Here is a 19,857-nt window from a genome sequence, read left to right on the forward strand (position 1 = left end):
AGGGGCAGGAGGGCGGGGCCGGGAACAACCCCAGGAGGAGGCGGTGTCTGCCATGACAGAAAGTGACTGTGTCTGCCCTTTGCGGGGGCTCACGCCGGTAACTCCAGCACTTTGGTAGGCCGAGGCGGGAGGATGGCTTGAGCCCAGGGGTTCGAGACTAGCCTGAGCAACATAGTGACCTCGCCCCACCTCATCCCTACAAAGTTGTTTTTTTTTTTTTGTTCTGTTGTTTTGTTTTTTTGTTTTTTGTTTTAATTTAGCCAAGCGCAGTGACTTATGCCTGTAATCTCAGCACTCTGGAAGGCCGAGGATCGCTTGAGCCCAGGAGTTCGAGACCAGCCTGGGCAACAGCAAGATCTCCATCGCTACAAAACATTTTTTAAAATGTAAATATCGAGCGAAAGGGTCGATGGGAAATGCAGTTCTCTACAGACAGGCGTTCAATTTGGGTCGTTGAGAGCACTGGAGAGCCAGAGAAGGCTTTGGAGCAGGGAAAAGAGAAACATTTGTGTTCCTGAGGGGCTAATAGGAGTTGTAGGGGCTTATACAATTTTTGACAGCCCTTAGGTATTAAAGTAATTATTTATTTATTTTGAGACAGGGTCTTGCTCTGTTTCCCAGGCTGCCTCGGACCCCCTGGGCTCAAGTGATCCTCCTGCCTCAGCCTCCCCAGTAACTGGGACCACAGGCATGCACCACCATGCCCAGCTAATTTTTAGTCAAAACAGGATCTTGCTATATTGCCCAGGCTGGTCTCGAATTCCTGGGCTCAAGCCATCCTCCTGCTTCAGCCTCCTAAAGCGTTAGGATGACAGACATGAGCCACAGTGCCCAGCCTTAAAGTGAATATTTACAGTGAGAAAAGGAAATCCAACAAGTTAGGTGAGAAGAACCAGGTGTCTCTCTTGGAAGACATCTTAAGGCAGTTTCCCAGAAATTCATAAAAATGTTCTCACATTGCAACCTGGTTCCCTCTGTCCACCAAAAGCATTCTACAACCCCCAGCAACTCATAGCACACAGGTGCACCTGCAAGTGAAGAGCCCTGCCAACCAAGCGTCCTTAGTCTCTCCCCTCTCTGCCCCTCAGTCTCCCCCTTTCTCTCCCTCTCAGACTCCCCGACTTATCTCAGGAAAACATAGTGGTGGAAGTTACTTCTGCGCAGCGATAGCACATCCGGAAGGATGTCAGCAAGTGACCCTATCGCTGTGGCTTCCCCTTCCTCCTCTGAGACATTGTCTTTTTGGGGACCCTAAGGCCTGCTCCTGGTTTCTCAGTGATGAGTCCTGGCTCCACTGTTGTTCCTTTTTGTGAGTGAAATTCTCGCATTCTTTTTTTTTTTTTTTTGAGGCGGAGTCTGGCTCTCTTGCCCAGGCTGGAGTGCAGTGGCCGGATCTCAGCTCACTGCAAGCTCCGCCTTCTGGGTTCACGCCATTCTCCTGCCTCAGCCTCCTGAGTAGCTGGGACTACAGGCGCCCACGACCTCGCCCGGCTAGTTTTTTGTATTTTTCAGTAGAGACGGGGTTTCACTGTGTTAGCCAGGATGGTCTCGATCTCCTGACCTCGTGATCCGCCCATCTCGGCCTCCCAAAGTGCTGGGATTACAGGCTTGAGCCACCGCACCCAGCCAAATTCTCGCATTCTTCTTCACCTCTGATTTAGCCTCTGTCCCCTGGGCTCCAACACCATTTTCTCCTCATCCTCAGCCCTCTCTCTTGCTCTGGTTGCTCCAGATACATCTCTTCTATAATTTTTTTTTTTTTTTGAGATGGAGTCTTGCTCTGTTGCCCAGGCTGGAGTGCAGTGGTGCGATCTCGGCTCACTGCAACCTTTGCCTCCTGGGTTCAAGCGATTCTCCTGCTTCAGCCTCCCGAGTAGCTGGGATTACAGTTATGCGCCACCATACCTGGCTAATTTTTTGTATTTTTAGTAGAGATGGGGTTTTGCCGTGTTGGCCAGGCTGGTCTCGAACTCCTGACCTCAGGTGATCCACCTGCCTCGGCCTCCCAAAGCGCTGAGATTACAGGCGTGAGTCACCGCGCCCAGCCTTATATATATGTTTTTAATTAATAAAGCAAGCTGCCAGGTACGGCGGATCACGCCTGTAATCCGAGCACTTTGGGAGGCCAAGGCGGGCAGATCGCCTGAGGTCAGTTCGAGACCATGCTGGCCAACATGGCGAAACCCTGTCTCTACTCAAAATACAAAAATTAGCTGGGTGTTGTGACAGGCACCTATAATTCCAGTGACTTGGGAGGCTGAGGCAGGAAAATTGCTTGAACCCAGGAGGCAGAGGTTGCAGTGAGCCGAGATTATGCCATTGCACTCTAGCCTGGGAGACAGAGCAAGACTCTTGTCTCAAAAAAAACAAAAAACAAAAAAAGCAAGTTCATTGGCTTCCCGCTGGCCTCATGTTCACCCTTTACCAATTATGTGACTACTACTTTTTATTTTTTTGAGGCAGGGTCTCACTCCATCACCCATACTGGAGTGCAGTGATGTGATCGTAACTCATTACAGCCTCTAATTCCTGGGCTCAATCGATCCTCCTGCCTCAGCCTCCCAAGTAGCTGGGACTACAGGCGCATGCCACCCTGCTTGGCTAATTTTTGTATTTTTTGTCGAGATGGGTTTTTCCATGTTGCCCAAGCTGGTCTCAAATGACTACTTCATTTTTAAGCCTAAACTTTCTCATCTGTTTGGTGGGAATCATACTGGGAGGGGGCAGCGGGGGAGGGGGCAGTTGAGAATTCAGTGCGAGTTCAGGTGTCCACAGGGCCTGGCAGAATGTAAGCCTTCCATCACTGGCACCTACTGTGTTACTGTTTCTATTATCAGGTGCCTCTACTTCTGGATTGTCAACCCCAAGTTGGGCTCTGCCCCGTGATCTGCCAGCTCTTTAATAGAACCACCTGGGGCATGTCTGAGCTGAGCCCCAAGCCCCACTCCTCTGCCAGTCAGATGGGGTCAGGACTCTGGGCTGCCCTCCGAAAGGCTCTCAGGAAGGCCCTGAGTTCTGGCTGGAGTCAGAAGTGGAGAGATTTACAGGAGGGGCACAGAAGGAAAGCTTTCCTCTTAAATAGAGGCATGTATTTGTGATTCCACCTGGCTCGTTTCCATTCATCCTTCATGCTTCAGCTCAGCTAGCCCCTTCCTCAGGAAGCTCTCTTGACCTCCCTAGGCATGGTTGGTTGCTTCCTCTGGACTCTTTCTTTCTTTTTTTAGAGATGGGGTCTCACTCTCTCTTCCAGGCATAGCTCACTGCAGCCTCGAACTCCTGGGCTCACGCAATCCTCCGACCTCAGCCTCCCGAGTAGCTGGGACATCAGGTGTGGGTCGCTCTTGTGTCTGTCTCCCAGTTAGACTGGGAGCCCCATGGATGCATGGCACAGGACCGTCTCATCATTACTGAGTCTCCAGGATCATCCAGCGAGGGGTCGGCACAAAATGGGCACTGAACAAAGATTTGGTGAGTAGCTGAGGATTCCCACTCTGTCCACGCGGGCACAGGGGACACCTGACCCTGTGGTGCCCGCTGTTCCCACTCCAAGGCACACGACTTGGCGAATGGAGCGAGAATTGGATTTCTTTTTTCTTTTTTTTTTGAGACGGAGTCTCGCTCTGTCACCCAGGCTGGAGTGCAGTGGCCGGATCTCAGCTCACTGCAAGCTCCGCCTCCCGGGTTCACGCCATTCTTCTGCCTCAGCCTCCCAAGTAGCTGGGACTACAGGCGCCTGCCACCTCGCCCGGCTAAGTTTTTGTATTTTTAGTAGAGACGGGGTTTCACTGTGTTAGCCAGGATGGTCTCGATCTCCTGACCTCGTGATCCGCCCGTCTCGGCCTCCCAAAGTGCTGGGATTACAGGCTTGAGCCACCGCGTCCGGCCTAAGAATTGGATTTCAGTTTGCCCCTTTGCTCCGTCAGCCGCGCGCCCTGATGCAGTGCACAACCTTAGCTGCTGTGCGCGGTAGGGGGCGACTCCTCGGCCTGCGACCTGAAAGGAAAGTTCAGATTCCTCTAACATAGTGAACCAGCCTTGCAGGAGGACGAGAAGGAAGGAATGAGGGGAAGAGAGGACTGCTTCCACCTTTTCCATCCCGTTGGTCTCCTGGGTCTGGGAGCGCTGGGCTCCACCCTCTCTGAACTAACACCTGGCAGTTGGGCGTGCCTCAGTTTCCCGGAGGCGGGGCATTCCTCCGTCGCCGCCCCCCACCTCCCCTTTTTCCTCTTCCTCTTGGGGCTTCTGCGGCCGCGCCTCTAGCACTCCCGGAACTGAAACTAGGTGCCAGACGGTCCGGAGGCGGGGGCCACGTCAGCGGGGCCACCCCGGGCTCGCGGGGTCCCGGCGGGCGCCATGCGGAGGGGCGCGCTCCTGGCGGGCGCGCTGGCCGTATACGTCGCGTACCTGGTGCTGGGCGCGCTGCTGGTGGCGCGGCTGGAGGGGCCGCACGAAGCCCAGCTCCGAGCCGAGCTGGAGACACTGCGGGCGCAGCTGCTGCAGCGCAGCCCATGTGTGGCGGCCCCTGCCCTGGACGCCTTCGTGGAACGAGTGTTGGCGGCCGGACGGCTGGGGCGCGTAGTGCTTGCCAACGCTTCGGGGTCCGCCAACGCCTCGGACCCTGCCTGGGACTTCGCCTCTGCTCTCTTCTTCGCCAGCACGCTGGTCACCACCGTGGGTAGGTAAGCGCCGCCCCGCAAGGCGGCGAGGACCGGGATCCCCACTTCATCCTTACCCCCTGAGGACCCTAGAACCCTCACGAATACCCTTATTCCAATCCCCTCTGGGCTTCGGATCCCCTGAAAAGACCCCCGTGAGGACCCGGGACCCACGCTCATGATATCCGCTCTGCTCCGGGAGCCCAAGTCCGAGCCCTTCCTCCTAAGTAGGAAACACCCAGCTCCCCTCAGAGTACCTTTGCAGAGAACATCCTTTGCAGGGACCCCGTTCCTCGGTCTTTTTTCTTTTTCTTCTTTTGAGACAGGGCTCACTGTGTCGCCCAGGCTGGAGTGCAGTGGCACGATCTCCGATCACTGCAGCCTCTGCTTACCGGTTTCAAGTTATTCTCCTGCTTCAGCCTGCCCAGTAGCTGGGATTACAGGCACATACCACCATGCCTGGCTAATTTTTGTATTTTTAGTGGAGTTTCATCAGTTGGCCAGGCTAGTCTCGAACTCCTGACCCCAGGTGATCAGCCCGCCTCGCCCTCCCAAAGTGCTGGCATTACAGGCGTGAGCCACTGCACTGGGACTCCATTCCCCGGTCTTAATCCTCCTGGTGACCCGGGTCTGTCCAGTCCCCTCTAAGCCTAGGACTGTCCTCAGAGATCTCCAGCAAGGACCTAGGATCCTCTGCCCTCCAAAGGAGATCTTTGCTCCCTCTGGACCCAGATCCCAACCATGCCAGGACCCCTGACTTTATCTCTAGTCTGGGTCTGCCACCCTTGCCATGTCTCCTGACCCTCCAGATATGTCTTTCTGGGAAACCCCCCTGGAGAAACCCCATCTCAACCTTCTCCTGACCCTGGCGCCCCAGCGAGGACCCTAAATCTCCAGACCTCTCAGGGTGTCCTCACTAAAGACCTCCCTCCCAGCAGAGATTCCTCAGCAAGGACCTGGCACCACCATCTGGGACTCCTGCCCCTCTGGACCTAGGCCTCTGCTCCAGACCCCCGTCCCTCTCCTGGCCCCACACTCCCCAGCAGGCAACTCTGACCCCAGACACAAAAGCCATCCCTACGTACCCCACCCCATCTTGACATCTCCCCCATATGGGGTCACCCTCAGTGCAGGGTTTTCCTCCCAATAGGGACACCACCTGTTCCCTCTGGACCTGGGACTCCCAATTCAGCAGCCCCAGCTAGGGATGTGTCAAATGGACCCACAGTGGAGGAACCCCGAGTTTTGGGAAACCCTGAGAAGCCAGACTTGGGAAATCTCTTTGTTGCCAGGCTCTGCTGCTCCCCCAGCCCCTTCTCAGCCCCCAGACTTCCTCTTTATTTCTTTGTTGGGGATTTGTTGAGGAGAGGAGGCTGGCGCAGGGCTAGCCCAGACTCCTAACTCCCCCTCCCGACCAGCAATAGGGGGCAGCTTTTGCTTTTGGTCCCCTGGCAGCAGAGCTGGGGGACTTCTCATTAGCTGACCTCCCCTGGGGCCTGCCCACGCTGCCAGGGCGGCCCGACCTGCTTCTGAGCTTCCCTGGGTCATGTGCGCGCTTCCTGCCTCTTCCCCGATCTTGGCTTCTAAGAAGTCATCCCTGGCAGGGCAGGTGAGGGAAGCCAGACACAGTCAGGCACAGCCCGGCCGCATCCCTGCTCAGCCACGGCTCATTGCCAGGCTTCAGTGTCCTCCCCCGTTGCTAAAATGGAGATAATAACACTCCCCATTTCCCTGTAATAGCAATAGCCTGACAGAGGACTTGCCAGTGCATGCTTTAACTCACTTAATCATCACAACAGCCTTGTGAGGCAGGCACCTTTATAGGCTCTATATTTTTAGCCATGGAAACCGAGGCCTAGAGAAGTTCGGTAACTTTCCCAAGATCACACAGCAAAGATGGCATAGAGTGGAGATTTAGTCAAGGCCATCAGGCTGCAGACTCCCATGCTGCTAGCCAACAGACCACACTACTTAGAAGAAGGATGCTGTGTGTGTTGTAAAAGAAAAAAAATATGCTAACACTTGTTAAAAACGGAAAGTTATTGTGGTAGAGGAGAGACCATTGCAAAGGCCAGAGAGACTGAATATAGCAAACACAGCTGGAGATTTACGGCTAACAAGTAGAATAAGGGAGTCAGTGGATAGAAGAATACTAAGAGGAGAGACATTGGGGTAGGGGGATTCTTGCTAAACTCAGCTTAACAAGATTCTTGCTAAAGACAGGCCAAGGGGCCGGGCGCGGTGGCTCAAGCCTGTAATCCCAGCACTTTGGGAGGCCGAGGCGGGCGGATCACGAGGTCAGGAGATCGAGACCATCCTGGCTAACACGGTGAAACCCCGTCTCTATTAAGAAATACAAAAAACTAGCCGGGCGAGGTGGCGGGCGCCTGTAGTCCCAGCTACTCGGGAGGCTGAGGCCGGAGAATGGTGTAAACCCGGGAGGCGGAGCTTGCAGTGAGCTGAGATCCGGCCACTGCACTCCAGCCTGGGTGGCAGAGCGAGACTCCGTCTCAAAAAAAATAAATAAATAAATAAAATAAAAATAAAAATACAAAAAACTAGCCGGGCGTGGTGGCGGGCGCCTGTAGTCTCAGCTACTTGGGAGGCTGAGGCGGGAGAATGGCGTGAACCCGGGAGGCGGAGCTTGCAGTGAGCCGAGATCACGCCACTGCACTCCAGCCTGGGAGACACAGCGAGACTCCGTCTCAAAAAAAAAAAAAAAAAAAAAAAAAAAAAAAGACAGGCCAAGGACTTAGATATCAAGAGGGGGTAGATGAGGGCCAGGTGCAGTGGCTCATGCCTGTAATCCCAGCACTTTGGAAGGCCGAGGTGGGCAGATCACCTGAGGTTAGGAGTTTGAGACCAGCCTGACCAACATGGTGAAACCCCATCTACTAAAAATACAAAAATCAACCAAGCGTTGTGGCAGGTGCCTGTAATTCCTGCTACTCGGGAGGCTGAGGCAGGAGAATCACTTGAACCTGGGAGGCAGAGGTTGCAATAAGCTGAGATCATGCCACTGCACTCCAACCAGGGCAACAGAGTGAGACTCTGTCTCAAAAAAACAAAAAACAGGCCGGGCGCGGTGGCTCATGTCTGTAATCCCAGCACTTTGGGAGGCCGAGGCTGGCGGATCACGAGGTTAGGAGATTCAGACCATCCTGGCTAACATGGTGAAACCCCGTCTCTACTAAAAAAAAAAAAAATACAAAAAAACTAGCCAGGTGAGGTGGCGGGCGCCTGTAGTCCCAGCTACTGGGGAGGCTGAGGCCGGAGAATGGCGTGAACCCAGGAGGCGGAGCTTGCTGTGAGCCGAGATCCGGCCACTGCACTCCAGCCTGGGCCACAGAGGGAGACTCTGTCTCAAAAAACAAACAAACAAACAAACAAACAAAAGAGTGGTGGATGAGGAATTTGATCAGATATCGGGGAGGGTGGCTTGTAGGATTCTTGCTAAAACTGGGCCTACTTAAGGACTTAGGAGTCAGACGGAAGTGTAGTCAAGGAGGGAGTCTTTGTCCGTGTGAAGCACTGGTAATGACTGATGTTTACTGAGTTAATGTTGACTGTTTTCATTGTGGGCGAAGCCTTGAATACATCTGGAGAAATGGAAAACCAATTAAACATGATTCAGAGAGACCTCTTCCCACAATGCCCTTCATTTGGTCATAGGCCCAAGTCTTGGCCCTGGAATTGATCCGGGCAGCCTTGCTGCACTTGAGGCAGGAGGAAGCGGGTAGTCCTACCCGGAACTGGGAATTGGAGAGAGGAAGTGAGCATTGCAATCCTTGTAACTCTTTCCACGCTCTTGCTAGGCGCTATGCCCTATCCCAACCTGGTAGGATTACTACCACATTTGAGGAAGGGATTGTTTGTTGTTTTTGAGACAGGGCCTCGCTCTGTCACCCAGGCTAGAGTGCAGTGGCGCAGTCATAGCTCACTGCAGCCTTCACCTCTTGGGCTTAAGTGAGCCTCCCACCTCAGCCTCCTGAGTAGTTGGAACCGTGGGTGCATGCTACTGCGCCCAGCTAATTTTTTTTTTTTTTTTTTTTTGTAGAAGGTTGTCTCCTTAGGTTGCCCAGGCTGGTCTCGAAATCCTCCTAGGCTCAAGCGGTTCTCCTGCCTTGGCCTCCCAAAGTGCTGGAATTACAGGTGTAAGCCACCTTGCCCAGCCAGGAAGGTACTACTTAACAAGCCCATTTTTGCGGAATAGGGAACTGAGGCTCAGAGGGGAGGAGTCATTTGGCCAAAGTCATGCAGGGAGTAAATGGCAAAACACTGTTTTGGACTCAGCTCTTTGAAATAGTAACTTGAGGCTCACAGGCCCCATGCTTTTCAAACTCTATGATTTGGCCGGGCGCGGTGGCTCAAGCCTGTAATCCCAGCACTTTGGGAGGCCGAGAGGGTGGATCACGAGGTCAGGAGATCGAAACCATCCTGGCTAACATGGTGAAACCCTGTCTCTACTAAAAATACAAAAGCTAGCCGGGCGAGGTGGCGGGTGCCTGTAGTCCCAGCTACTTGGGAGGCTGAGGCAGGAGAATGGCGTGAACCCGAGGGCGGAGCTTGCAGTGAGCTGAGATCCGGCCACTGCACTCCAGCCTGGGCGACAGAGCGAGACTCCGTCTCAAAAAAAAAAAAAAAAAAAAAAAAACCAAAAAAAAAAAAACATGTATCAAACTCTATGATTTGTCTATAAAGATTTCTCTTTTATTATTATTATTTTTTTTTATAGAGACAGGGTCTTCCTATGTTACCAACTCTGCTGGTGTTGAACTCCTGGGCTCAAGTAATCCTCCCACCTCGGCCTCCCAAAGTGCTGGGATTATAGGAATGAGCCACCTCACCCGGCCTATTTATAAGGATTTCATGTCATTTGCAAACCTTCTAGGCTGCTGGAGTTTCCCCATCAAAAACCCTTGTATTAATAAGGGTTGGAGTCATACGTGATACACCTCAAATTACAGTTGCTTAAATAAGAAGTGTATTTCTTGTTCACATTCCAGATAGTCAGTCCAAGTGGTACTGCATGGTCAGAGACCTAGGACTCCTTCTCAGCAAAACCCTGGTGTTCCTGCCTAACTCCTCTGCGCAACTTCCATTCCCAAGGTCACCTAATGGTCCAAGATGGCTGTGTAGCTCCAGCCTCCATGTCTGTGCTCCAGCCAGCAAGAGGAGGGAGGAAAGAAGGGAGACTGGCATCCCTCGCTCCTTAAGGACCCTTCCTGGAAGTTGCCTGACTCTTTCATGAATACCTCAGTGGCCAGAAATTAGTTGCAGAACCACACCTGGCTCTGCAAGCGGGAAGGGAATGTCCTTATTCCAAAAGGCCATGTAGCCAGCTAAGACCCAGAGGGAGCCTTTTTATTATTATTATTATTGTTATTATTTTTTAAAGTAGAGATAGGGTCTTCCTGTGTTGCCCAGGCTAGTCTCAAATTCCTGGGCTCAAGTGATCCTCCCACCTCAGCCCCCCAGAGGGCTGGGATTACAGGTGTGAACCACCATTGCCCAGCTGGGATCATTTCTTTTCCCAATTTTTTTATTGTAGTAAAATATACATAACATAAAAAGTACCATCTTGGCCGGGCGCGGTGGCTCAAGCCTGTAATCCCAGCACTTTGGGAGGCCAAGACGGGCGGATCACGAGGTCAGGAGATCGAGACCATCCTGGCTAACACAGTGAAACCCCGTCTCTACTAAAAAAAAAAAAAAATACAAAAACTAGCCGGGCGAGGTGGCGGGCGCCTGTAGTCCCAGCTACTTGGGAGGCTGATGCAGGAGATTGGCGTAAACCCGGGAGGCGGAGCTTGCAGTGAGCTGAGATCCGGCCACTGCACTCCAGCCTGGGCGACAGAGCGAGACTCCGTCTCAACAACAACAACAAAAAAAGTACCATCTTAGTCATTTTTAAGGGTACAGTTCGGTGACATTAAGTACATTCATATTGTTACCATCACCTTCATCTTTTTTTTTTTTTAATAGATACGAGGCTGGCCATGCCACATGGGAGATGGAGTTATTGCTCAACTCAAATCACTCTCCACCACCATCCATCTCTAAAACTTTTTTTTTTTGAGACGGAGTCTTGCTCTGTCACACAGACTGGAGTGCAGTGGCACAATCTCGGCTCACTGTAACCTCCGCCTCCCAGGTTAAAGTGATTCTTCTGACTCAGCCTCCCGAGTAGCTGGGACTACAGGCGCAAGCCACTATGCCCGGCTAATTTTTGCAGTTTTAGTAGAGACAGGGTTTCATATTGGTCAGGCTGGTCTTGAACTCCTGACCTCATAATCTGCCCGCCTAGGCCTCCCAAAGTGCTGGGATTATAGGCGTGAGCCCTGGCGCCCAGCCTCTGGAACTGTTTTCATCTTGCAGAACTGAAATTCTATACCCATTAAACCCTAACTGCCCATTCGCCCTTTTCCCTAGCCCCTGGCAACCACCATTCTACTTTCTGTCTCTGAAGTTGACTAACTACTTTGTATAGAATAATACAGTGTCTGTCCTTTTATGACTGGTTTGTTTCACTGAGCATAATGTCGTTAACGTTCATCCATGTTGTATCATGTGTCAGAATTTCCTTCCTTTTTAAGGCTACATAACATCCCACTGTATGCGTAAACCACATTTTACTTATTCATTAATCCGTAGATGGAAACGTGTTGCTTCTGAGGTTTAGTTATTGTGAATAATGCTGTTATGAACATGGGTATACAGATACAGATATCCCTTTGAGACCCTGCTTTAGGTTCTTTTGAGTATATAAAAAAACGGGGCTGGGTGTGGTGGCTCACACCTGTAATCCTAGCACTTTGGGAGGCCGAGGCAGGTGGATCACCTGAGGTCAGGAGTTTGAGACCAACCTGGCCAAAATACTAAAAATATAAAATTAGCCAGGCGTGGTGGCGCATGCCTGTAGTCCCAGCTACTCGGGAGGCTGAGGCAGGAGAATCACTTGAACCTGGGAGGCAGAGGTTGCAGGGAGCCAAGATCGCCCCATTGCACTCTAGCCTGGGCAACAAGAGCGAAACTCCATCTCAAAAATAAATAAATTACACTTTGCCAAAGTGAGTCAGTCCCACCAACAGCTGAATTCCCCTTGATCATATTTCTGCTTACAGAATTCATACCCACACCGAGCTTATTGTGTTCCCACAGTCCTTTGGGAGCCCAGGGGGGCTTGTCACACCGATTTTCCTTTTTTATTTTTATTTTTTTGAGACAGAGTCTCACTCTGGGGCACAATGGTGCAATCTTGGCTCACTGCAACCTCTGTCTCCTGGCATTAAGCGATTCCCCCACCTCAGCCCCCAAGTAGCTGGGATTACAGGCATATGCCACAATACCCGGCTAATTTTTGTACTTTTTGGTAGAGACAGAGTTTCACCATGTTGGCCAGGCTGGTCTCGAACTCCTGACCTCAGGTGACCTGCTCTCTTGGCTTCCCAAAGTGCTGGGATTACAGGCGTGAGCCACCACGCCTGGCCCATTGTCTCACCCATTTTAGAATAGGGCAAACTGAAGCTCAGAGCCAGGCAACAGCCTGCACCCTTCATTCTTTGTTTTGACAAGTACTAATCGAGTGCCCACAGCAGTGATGAAACACACAGAACCTCCTGCTTTGCTGAACTGGCAGCCTATGAGAAGACGGTAAACCATAGAGCGTGCTAGAAGGTATTAAGTGCTATGGGAAAAAAAAGCGTTGGGTAAGAGGATGTTACCATTTAGGGTGGTCAAGGGAAGGCCTCACTGAGAAGGTGACATTTGGATGAAGAAGACCTGGAGAGGAGAGAGGGGAGCATTCTTTGGGGAAGGAGCAGCCGGTGCAATGGCCGTGGGGTGGGAGCGTGCTGCCCCGGTGGACCCTGTGGGGCTTCACGGGTCATGATGAGCACTCTTTCCTTTTACCTGAGTGAGATGGGGCCACAGAGGGGCTCTGGGCAGGGCAGGGGCATGACTGAACTCAGGTGTTGGCAGGCTCTGCTGGCTGAACAGATTGTAGGGGCTGGGGTTGGGGAAGGGAGACCCAGGAGGAGGCTGCTGTGGTGGACAGGACCAGGGTAGGGGCCATGGGACCAGGTGGGGGAGAAGTAATTGGGTTCTGGGTCTATTTGAAGGTTGAGATAATAGGCTTCACTGACAGATGGAGTGTGGCATGAGTGACGAGGGCGTCAGGGATGAAGGCAAGGCTCTTGGACTGAACGTCGAAGGACAGAGGTGCCATCACCTGGGACAGGAGGGAATGTGGGGAGAGGCAGGTTTGGGATGAAATCAGGTCTAGGTGTGTGTCCATAGATATCTCGGTGGAGGTGTTGAGTGGGCAGAAGGATTTTCCCTGGCTAGGTCCTGGGGGCTAGATCTGTAACTCCACACAGTCCCCTTCCAACACCTTGTAAGGCAAAGGCAGGAGGATCACTAGAGCCCAGAAGCTCAAGACTAGCCTGGGCAACAGAGTAGGACCCCATCTCTACAAAAAAATTTAAAATCAACTGGGCGTGCTGGACAGTGCCTGTAGTCCCAGCTACTTGGGAGGCTGAGGTGGGAGGATCACTTGGGTCCAGGAGTTCAAGACTGCAGTGAGCTATGATGGCACCACTGCACTCCAGCCTAGGTGACAGAGTGATCCCCCCATCTCTAAAAAGAAAAAGATTTCCCCTTTACTCTCTTTACTCCCCTAGGCTATGGGTACACAACGCCACTGACTGACGCGGGCAAGGCCTTCTCCATTGCCTTCGCGCTCCTGGGCGTGCCGACCACTATGCTGCTGCTGACTGCGTCAGCGCAGCGCCTGTCGCTGCTGCTGACTCACGCGCCCCTGTCTTGGCTGAGCATGCGTTGGGGCTGGGACCCCCGGCGGGCGGCCTGCTGGCACTTGGTGGCCCTGCTGGGGGTCGTAGTGACCATCTGCTTTCTGGTGCCGGCTGCGATCTTCGCCCACCTGGAGGAGGCCTGGAGCTTCCTAGATGCCTTCTACTTCTGCTTTATCTCTCTGTCCACCATTGGCCTGGGCGACTACGTGCCCGGGGAAGCCCCTGGCCAGCCCTACCGGGCCCTCTACAAGGTGCTGGTCACAGGTGAGCTGGGAAGCTAGGGCGGGGCTTTGAGGAGGACCTAGCCCTGTCCCTGGGGGAGTTAAAGGCACACAGTCCCACTCTGGGACTTCCAAAAGGGATCCAACCCCACCCCGCAGGGTCCAGTAGAACCACGGCCCCGCCAGGAAGATCTGAGCCCCAGGATGACCTATGCCCCTCCTCTGCCTCCACAGTCTACCTCTTCCTGGGCCTGGTGGCCATGGTGCTGGTGCTACAGACCTTCCGCCACGTGTCCGACCTCCACGGCCTCACGGAGCTCATCCTGCTGCCCTCACCGTGCCCTGCCAGCTTCAACGAGGATGAGGACGATCGGGTGGACATCCTGGGCCCCCAGCCGGGGTTGCACCAGCAACTCTCTGCCAGCTCCCACACCGACTACGCTTCCATCCCCAGGTAGCTGGGGCAGGCTCTGCCAGCCTTGGGTGTGCCTGGCCTGGGACTGAGGGGCCCAGGCGACCAGAGCTGGCTGTACAGGAGTGTCTGCGAGCACAGCAGGCGATCCTGAGGCCTTGCTGCCCACCATCTCTCCTTTGTTTCCCAGCATCTGGCTGGGATGTGAGGGGCGGCACTCCCTGTCCCCATGTCCCGGGCTCCACTGGGCATCAACATGACCTTGTTCTCCATCCTTTCTCTCATCCTCTTTACACTGTGCCTCTCTGGCTCTCTGGTGTTCTCGCTGTCTCTGTCTTTCCCTCTTGCTGTCTCTGTTTCTCATTCTCTTTCATGTTCTGTCTGTGTCTCTCAATTAACCAACCACTCGTCAATTGCTGATTCTACCGGGCTGCAGCCTCGGACCTCATTTCAGGCACCAGATTGGTCACTACACCCTGGACAAGTGACTGACCCTCTCTGAGCCTTGATTTCCTCAGCTGCCAAATGGGAAGAATAGACGAATTCACCCCTAAACCCCTCCTGTGCGCTGGCCCTGTGCTAGACAGTGCTGGAGATATCGTTGGGGGTGGAGAACTGCCCTTATGGAGCTTGCAGTCCAGTGAGGTGGACAGACCTGTCCCAGACAGTGATGGCCCAAAATGGGCAGGACTTTAATGGAGGAGGTGAGGTGATAAAAGCACAGGCAGAGTGGTCAGGGCTGAAGTCGGAGAAGCACAGGGACTAGGCCCAATCCAGCCTAGAAGGTCAGGGAGGACTTCCTGGAGGAAGGGACATCGAACTAAGACCTGAACTATGAGAAATAGGTGGGAAGAAGTTGTACCTGACTCATTTTTCTCAGGTGTCTCCAGGGAGCAGGACCCATGGAGGGAGCCCTGGTGTAGGCCTAGGCGGTAGACTCTTCCTCAGCAGCCTGGCAGGCAGGAAACGGACATAGGACCCAAGCCCAGATCTGAATGGCATGGAGGTGCTGCCCGTAACCCTGACACCATTGTAAGAGCTGTCCCCATTTGTATGTTGTGCTAATTGTATGTTGTGTCCTGGGCCCTGGAATCATCCTTGTTGAGCTCAAATCCCAACTTAGCCTTATCTGGCCTGTGTCCTTGGGCAGTCACCCTACCTCTCTGATTTCCTTTCCTTATCTGTAAAATGGTAATCATCATAATACAACTTCAAAAGATGATTTCAGGCTGAGTGTGGTGGCTCACGCCTATACGCCCAGCACTTTGGAAGGCTGAGGAAGGAGGATCGCTTGAGGCCAGGAGTTTGAGACTAGCCTGGGCAACACAGTGAGACCTTATCTCAACAACAACCACAAAATCTAAAAATTAGTTGGGTGTGGTGGTGCATGCCTGTGATCCCGGCTACTCCAGAGGCTGAGGTGGAAGGATCACTTGAGGCCAGGAGTTTGAGGCTGCAGTGAGTTATGACGCCACTGCTGCACTCCAGCCTGGGGGACAGAGTGAGACCCTGTCTCTAAGAAAAAGAAAAGAAAAGAAAAAAGAGAAAGAGAAAGAGACCGGGTGCAGTGACTCAGTCCTATAATCCCAGCACCTTGGTAGGGCCAAGGTGGGAAGATCGCTTGAGGCCAGGAGTTTGAGACCAGCCTGGCCATCATAGCAAGACCCCATCTGTACAAAAATTTAAAATTTTAAAAGGGCTGAGGCATTTGAGCCAGGTCCCAACAGTAGACAAATAGAAAAGGCATGGAGAGGGCATGCCAGGTGGGAGCAGCTGTGTGCAAAGGCCTGGAGATGGAAAAGCATGCTGGCCACCAGCTTCTGACAAGCAGTTTACTGTGAACGGTATGGAGGGAAAGAGGGAAGGAGGACAGAGGGGTGGGCACAAGCACCCCTTAGTGTCCTTAAATGACAAGCGAGGGAACCTGGTCTCTTTCCTGAGGGCCCTAGAGAGCCATGGAAGGGTTTAGAGTAGGAGAGGGTCGTGGTTAGGTTTGGGCTGTAGGATGATTCCCCTAGTTGCTCTGGAGAGGTGGAGCAGACGGGGGACTGAGGCTGGGTGCCTGTGGGAGGCTGGGGCAGGAATGAAGAGGGAGATGATGGGTCTGGGCTGAGCCATGTAAGGGAGGAGGGGTGGGTGCGGGGACACTCAGAAGCCAGGTGGACAGGCCATAGGCCTCACAGACTGGAGGAATGCGGCTAGGGAAGGGCCCATGGAGTGGCCAATTATCCCTGAGATGGGGACCTGGGAGAAAGAGCAGGTTTTATCGGAGATGCTGAGGCTGCTTTAGTATATGGTGGGTGCGAGGGGCAAAAGGGACACCCAGGGGTGTATCAAGAGGTCATAGGCAGGCAGGCCAGGTGTCTCACACCTGTAATCCCAGCACTTTGGGAGGCCAAGGCGGGTGGATCACCTGAGGACAGGAGTTCGAGACCAGCCTGGCCAACATGGTGAAATCCCGTCTCTACTAAAAATACAAAAATTACCTGGGCGTGGTGGTGCACACGCCTGTAGTCCTAGCTACTTGGGAGGCTGAGACAGAATTGCTTGAACCCGGGAGATGGAGGCTGCAGTGGGCCGAGATTGCACCACTGCACTCCAGCCTGGGTGACACAGAGACTCTGTCTCAAAAAAAAAAAAAGAGGTCATAGGGGCTGGGCATAGTGGCTCTCACCTATAATCCTAGCAAATCCTAGCACTTTGGGAGGCCGAGGTAGGAGGATTGCCTGAGCCAAGGGGTTCAAGACCAGCCTGAGCAACATAAAATACAAAACATACAAAAATTAGCTGGGTGTGGTGGTGTGCACCTGTGGTCCCAGCTACTCAGGAGGCTGAGGTGGGAGGATCACTTGAGCCTGGGAGGTCAAGGCTGCAGTGAGCTGTGATTGCACCACTGCATTCCAGCTTGGGTGACAGAGCAAGACCCTGTCTCAAAAAAGAAAAAAAAAGAAAAAAGAAAACACTTATATTGGATATACTATGTGCCAGACACGATTCCAAGCCCCTGATACATTCTCTAGATTTTACAGATGAGGAAAGGAGATCCAGAGACGTTAAATACTTGCCCAAGGTCACACAGAAAGTACAACACTGGGATTTGAACAAGGTTTTGGTTGGGCATCTTTTCCTGTGGGAGCTCAGAAATATCTGTTGTCTAGCCCTTTCTCAGCCTCCCATCCTTCTCGGTTCCTTACCTATGTCACAGTTGACTTTGAGCTAAAGTCATCTCAGGGCGGCTAGGTGCCTATGTGAGCTGGCGTCATTTCTCACTGTTTTTCCTTCCAAATACCTCCAGGAAAAAAAAGCAAGTCCTTTTCGGTCCAAGACATTAAAAAAGCCAGGCACAGTGGCTCATGCCGTAATCCCAACACTTTGGGAGGCTGAGGCAGGAGGATTGCTTGAGCCCGGGAGTTGGAGACCAGCCTGGACATGTTAACATAGCAAGACCCCTCTACAGAAAATGTTAAAAATGAGCTGGGTGTGGTGGCGCATACCTGTAGTCCCAGTTACTCAGGAGGCTGAGGCAGGAGGATTGCTTGAGCCTAGGAGGTTGAGGCTGCAGTGAGTCATGATCACACCACTGGACTCCAGCCTGGGCTACAGATCAAGACCCTGTCCCAGGAGAAAAAAAAGGTCCAGGCACAGTGGCTCATGCCTGTAATTCCAGTACTCTGGGAGGCCGAAGCAGGCAGATCACGAGGTCAGGAGATCAAGACCATTCTGGCTAACACAGTGAAACCCCGTCTCTACTAAAAATACAGAAAATTAGCTGGGTGTGGTGGCACGCGCCTGTGATCACAGCTACTCGGGAGGCTGAGGTAGGAGAATCACTTGAACCCGGGAGGTGGAGGTTGCAGTTAGCCGAGATCATGCCATTGCACTCCAGCCTGGGAGATAGAGCAAGACTCCGTCTCAAAAAAAAAAAAAAAAAAAAAAAGAAAAGAAAAAAGAAAAAAAGTGTGTACTAAAAAAATTCAACAGGTACTAAAGAATATATGGTGGAAAGTAAGTCTTTCTCCTACACTCAGACCATGAATGGATGTCTCAGTTCTTCTCAGGCACATTCGATGTATGCACCAGCCATATGCATGTGTGTGCCATTTACTTTTCACTCTACACAAGTAGTACCTAATATGGTGAGGTTGTTACGATTACAGACTTTAGAGGCAAAGTTCCTGGGTGTAAATCTGAACTCCGTCACTCCCAAGCTAAGTGGCTTTGGGCAAGTGATTTCATTTCCCTGTGCCTCAGTTTGCTAGTCTGTACAATGGGATGGTAATAGCACCTACCTCATGGACTTAAGAAGTCAGCAACTTCATATCTGTACAGCCCTTAGAGCTAGCAGTATGTGGCACTCAATAAAATGTTGACTAATGATGATTCTTACTTCTGTAATATGCTTTTTTGTATCAATTATAAATATTAATATTTTAATGTCACTTTTCTATTCTTCTTCTGTACCTTGCTTTTGTCACCAACACAGTGTAATTCAGAGATAATTTCAGAGACACACAATAGGTCTTTTTTATTTTATTTTATTTTTTCTTTTTTGAGACCAAGCCTCGCTCTGTCACCCAGGCTGGAGTGCAGTGGCAAGATCTCGGCTCACTGCAACCTCCACCTCCTAGGTTCAAGCGATTCTCCTGCCTCAGCCTCCCGATTAGCTGGGATTACAGGCACCTGCCACTGTGCCTGGCTCATTTTTGTATTTTTAGTAGAGACAGGGTTTCACTATGTTGGCCAGGCTGGTCTCGAACCCTAGACCTCAAGTGATCCACCCGCCTCAGCCTCCCAAAGTGCTGGGATTACAGGCGTGAGCTACCACACCTAGCCACAATAGGTCTTATATCTTATGGTGCCTCCTCTGGGACACATGTCCCATAAATAATTTCAACATCCCCTGTTGATGATATGTGGGTGTTTTCCAGTATTTTGCTGGTACAACAATGCTGCAGCAAACATCTTGCGGTTTAAGATCTAATGAAGGCATCGAGTGAGGCAGGAGTTCAAGACTGCACTGGGCAACATAGCAAGACCCTCCCTGTACAAAAAATTTAAAAATTAGCCGGGTGTGGTGGAACACCAGCTATTCAGGAGGCTGCAGCAGGAGGATCACTCCAACCCAGATGTTTGGGACTAGCTTGGACAGCATGTGAGACCCCATCTCTGCTGGGCATGGTGACTCATGTCTGTAATTCCAGCACTTAGGGAGGCTGAGATGGGAGGATTGCTTGAGGCCAGGAGTTTTAGACCAGACTGGTCAAAATGGTGAGACCCTATCTCTATTTTTTTTTTTTTTTTTTTTTTTTTTTTTGAGACGGAGTCTCGCTCTGCCACCCAGGCTGGAGTGCAGTGGCCGGATCTCAGCTCACTGCAGGCTCCGCCTCCCGGGTTCACGCAATTCTCCTGCCTCAGCCTCCCCAGTAGCTGGGACTACAGGCGCCCGCCACCTCGCCCTGCTAGTTTTTTGTATTTTTTAGTAGAGACGGGGTTTCACCGTGTCAGCCAGGATGGTCTCGATCTCCTGACCTCGTGATCCGCCCGCCTCGGCCTCCCAAAGTGCTGGGATTACAGGCTTGAGCCACCGCGCCCGGCCTATTTTTTTTTTTTAAGATGAAAAAAGGTCGGGTGCAATGACGCACATCTGTAATCCCAGCACGTTGGGAGGCTGAAGCAGGTGGATCGCTTGAAGTCAGGAGTTCGAGACCAGCCTGGCCAACATGGTGAAACTTCATCTCTACTAAAAATACAAAAAT

At 52.2% G+C, this 19,857-nt stretch overlaps 1 protein-coding gene across 6 annotated transcripts; it reads left to right on the top strand.

Moving 5' to 3' along the window:
• The first annotated feature begins 260 nt into the window (after positions 1 to 260).
• On the top strand, positions 261 to 17,857 carry KCNK6 (potassium two pore domain channel subfamily K member 6). Of its 6 annotated transcripts, none has more exons than XM_074023441.1 (5): positions 261 to 386; positions 3,251 to 3,468; positions 13,337 to 13,732; positions 13,924 to 14,143; positions 14,982 to 15,323. In XM_074023441.1, exons 2-5 carry the CDS (start codon positions 3,375 to 3,377, stop codon positions 15,022 to 15,024), a joined length of 753 nt encoding a protein of 250 aa, XP_073879542.1. In that variant the 5' UTR covers positions 261 to 386; positions 3,251 to 3,374; the 3' UTR covers positions 15,025 to 15,323. The 6 variants fall into 6 exon arrangements, with proteins under 6 accessions (XP_073879542.1, XP_073879541.1, XP_073879540.1 ...); XM_074023443.1 differs by lacking the exons at positions 261 to 386; positions 3,251 to 3,468 and adding exons at positions 4,576 to 4,675; positions 12,231 to 12,332; XM_074023440.1 differs by lacking the exons at positions 261 to 386; positions 3,251 to 3,468; positions 14,982 to 15,323 and adding exons at positions 4,268 to 4,675; positions 17,397 to 17,857.
• The last annotated feature ends 2,000 nt before the right edge of the window (positions 17,858 to 19,857 follow it).

The sequence above is a fragment of the Macaca fascicularis genome, chromosome 19 (assembly GCF_037993035.2).
Source record: "Macaca fascicularis isolate 582-1 chromosome 19, T2T-MFA8v1.1".
NCBI classification, from domain to species: Eukaryota; Metazoa; Chordata; class Mammalia; order Primates; family Cercopithecidae; genus Macaca; species Macaca fascicularis.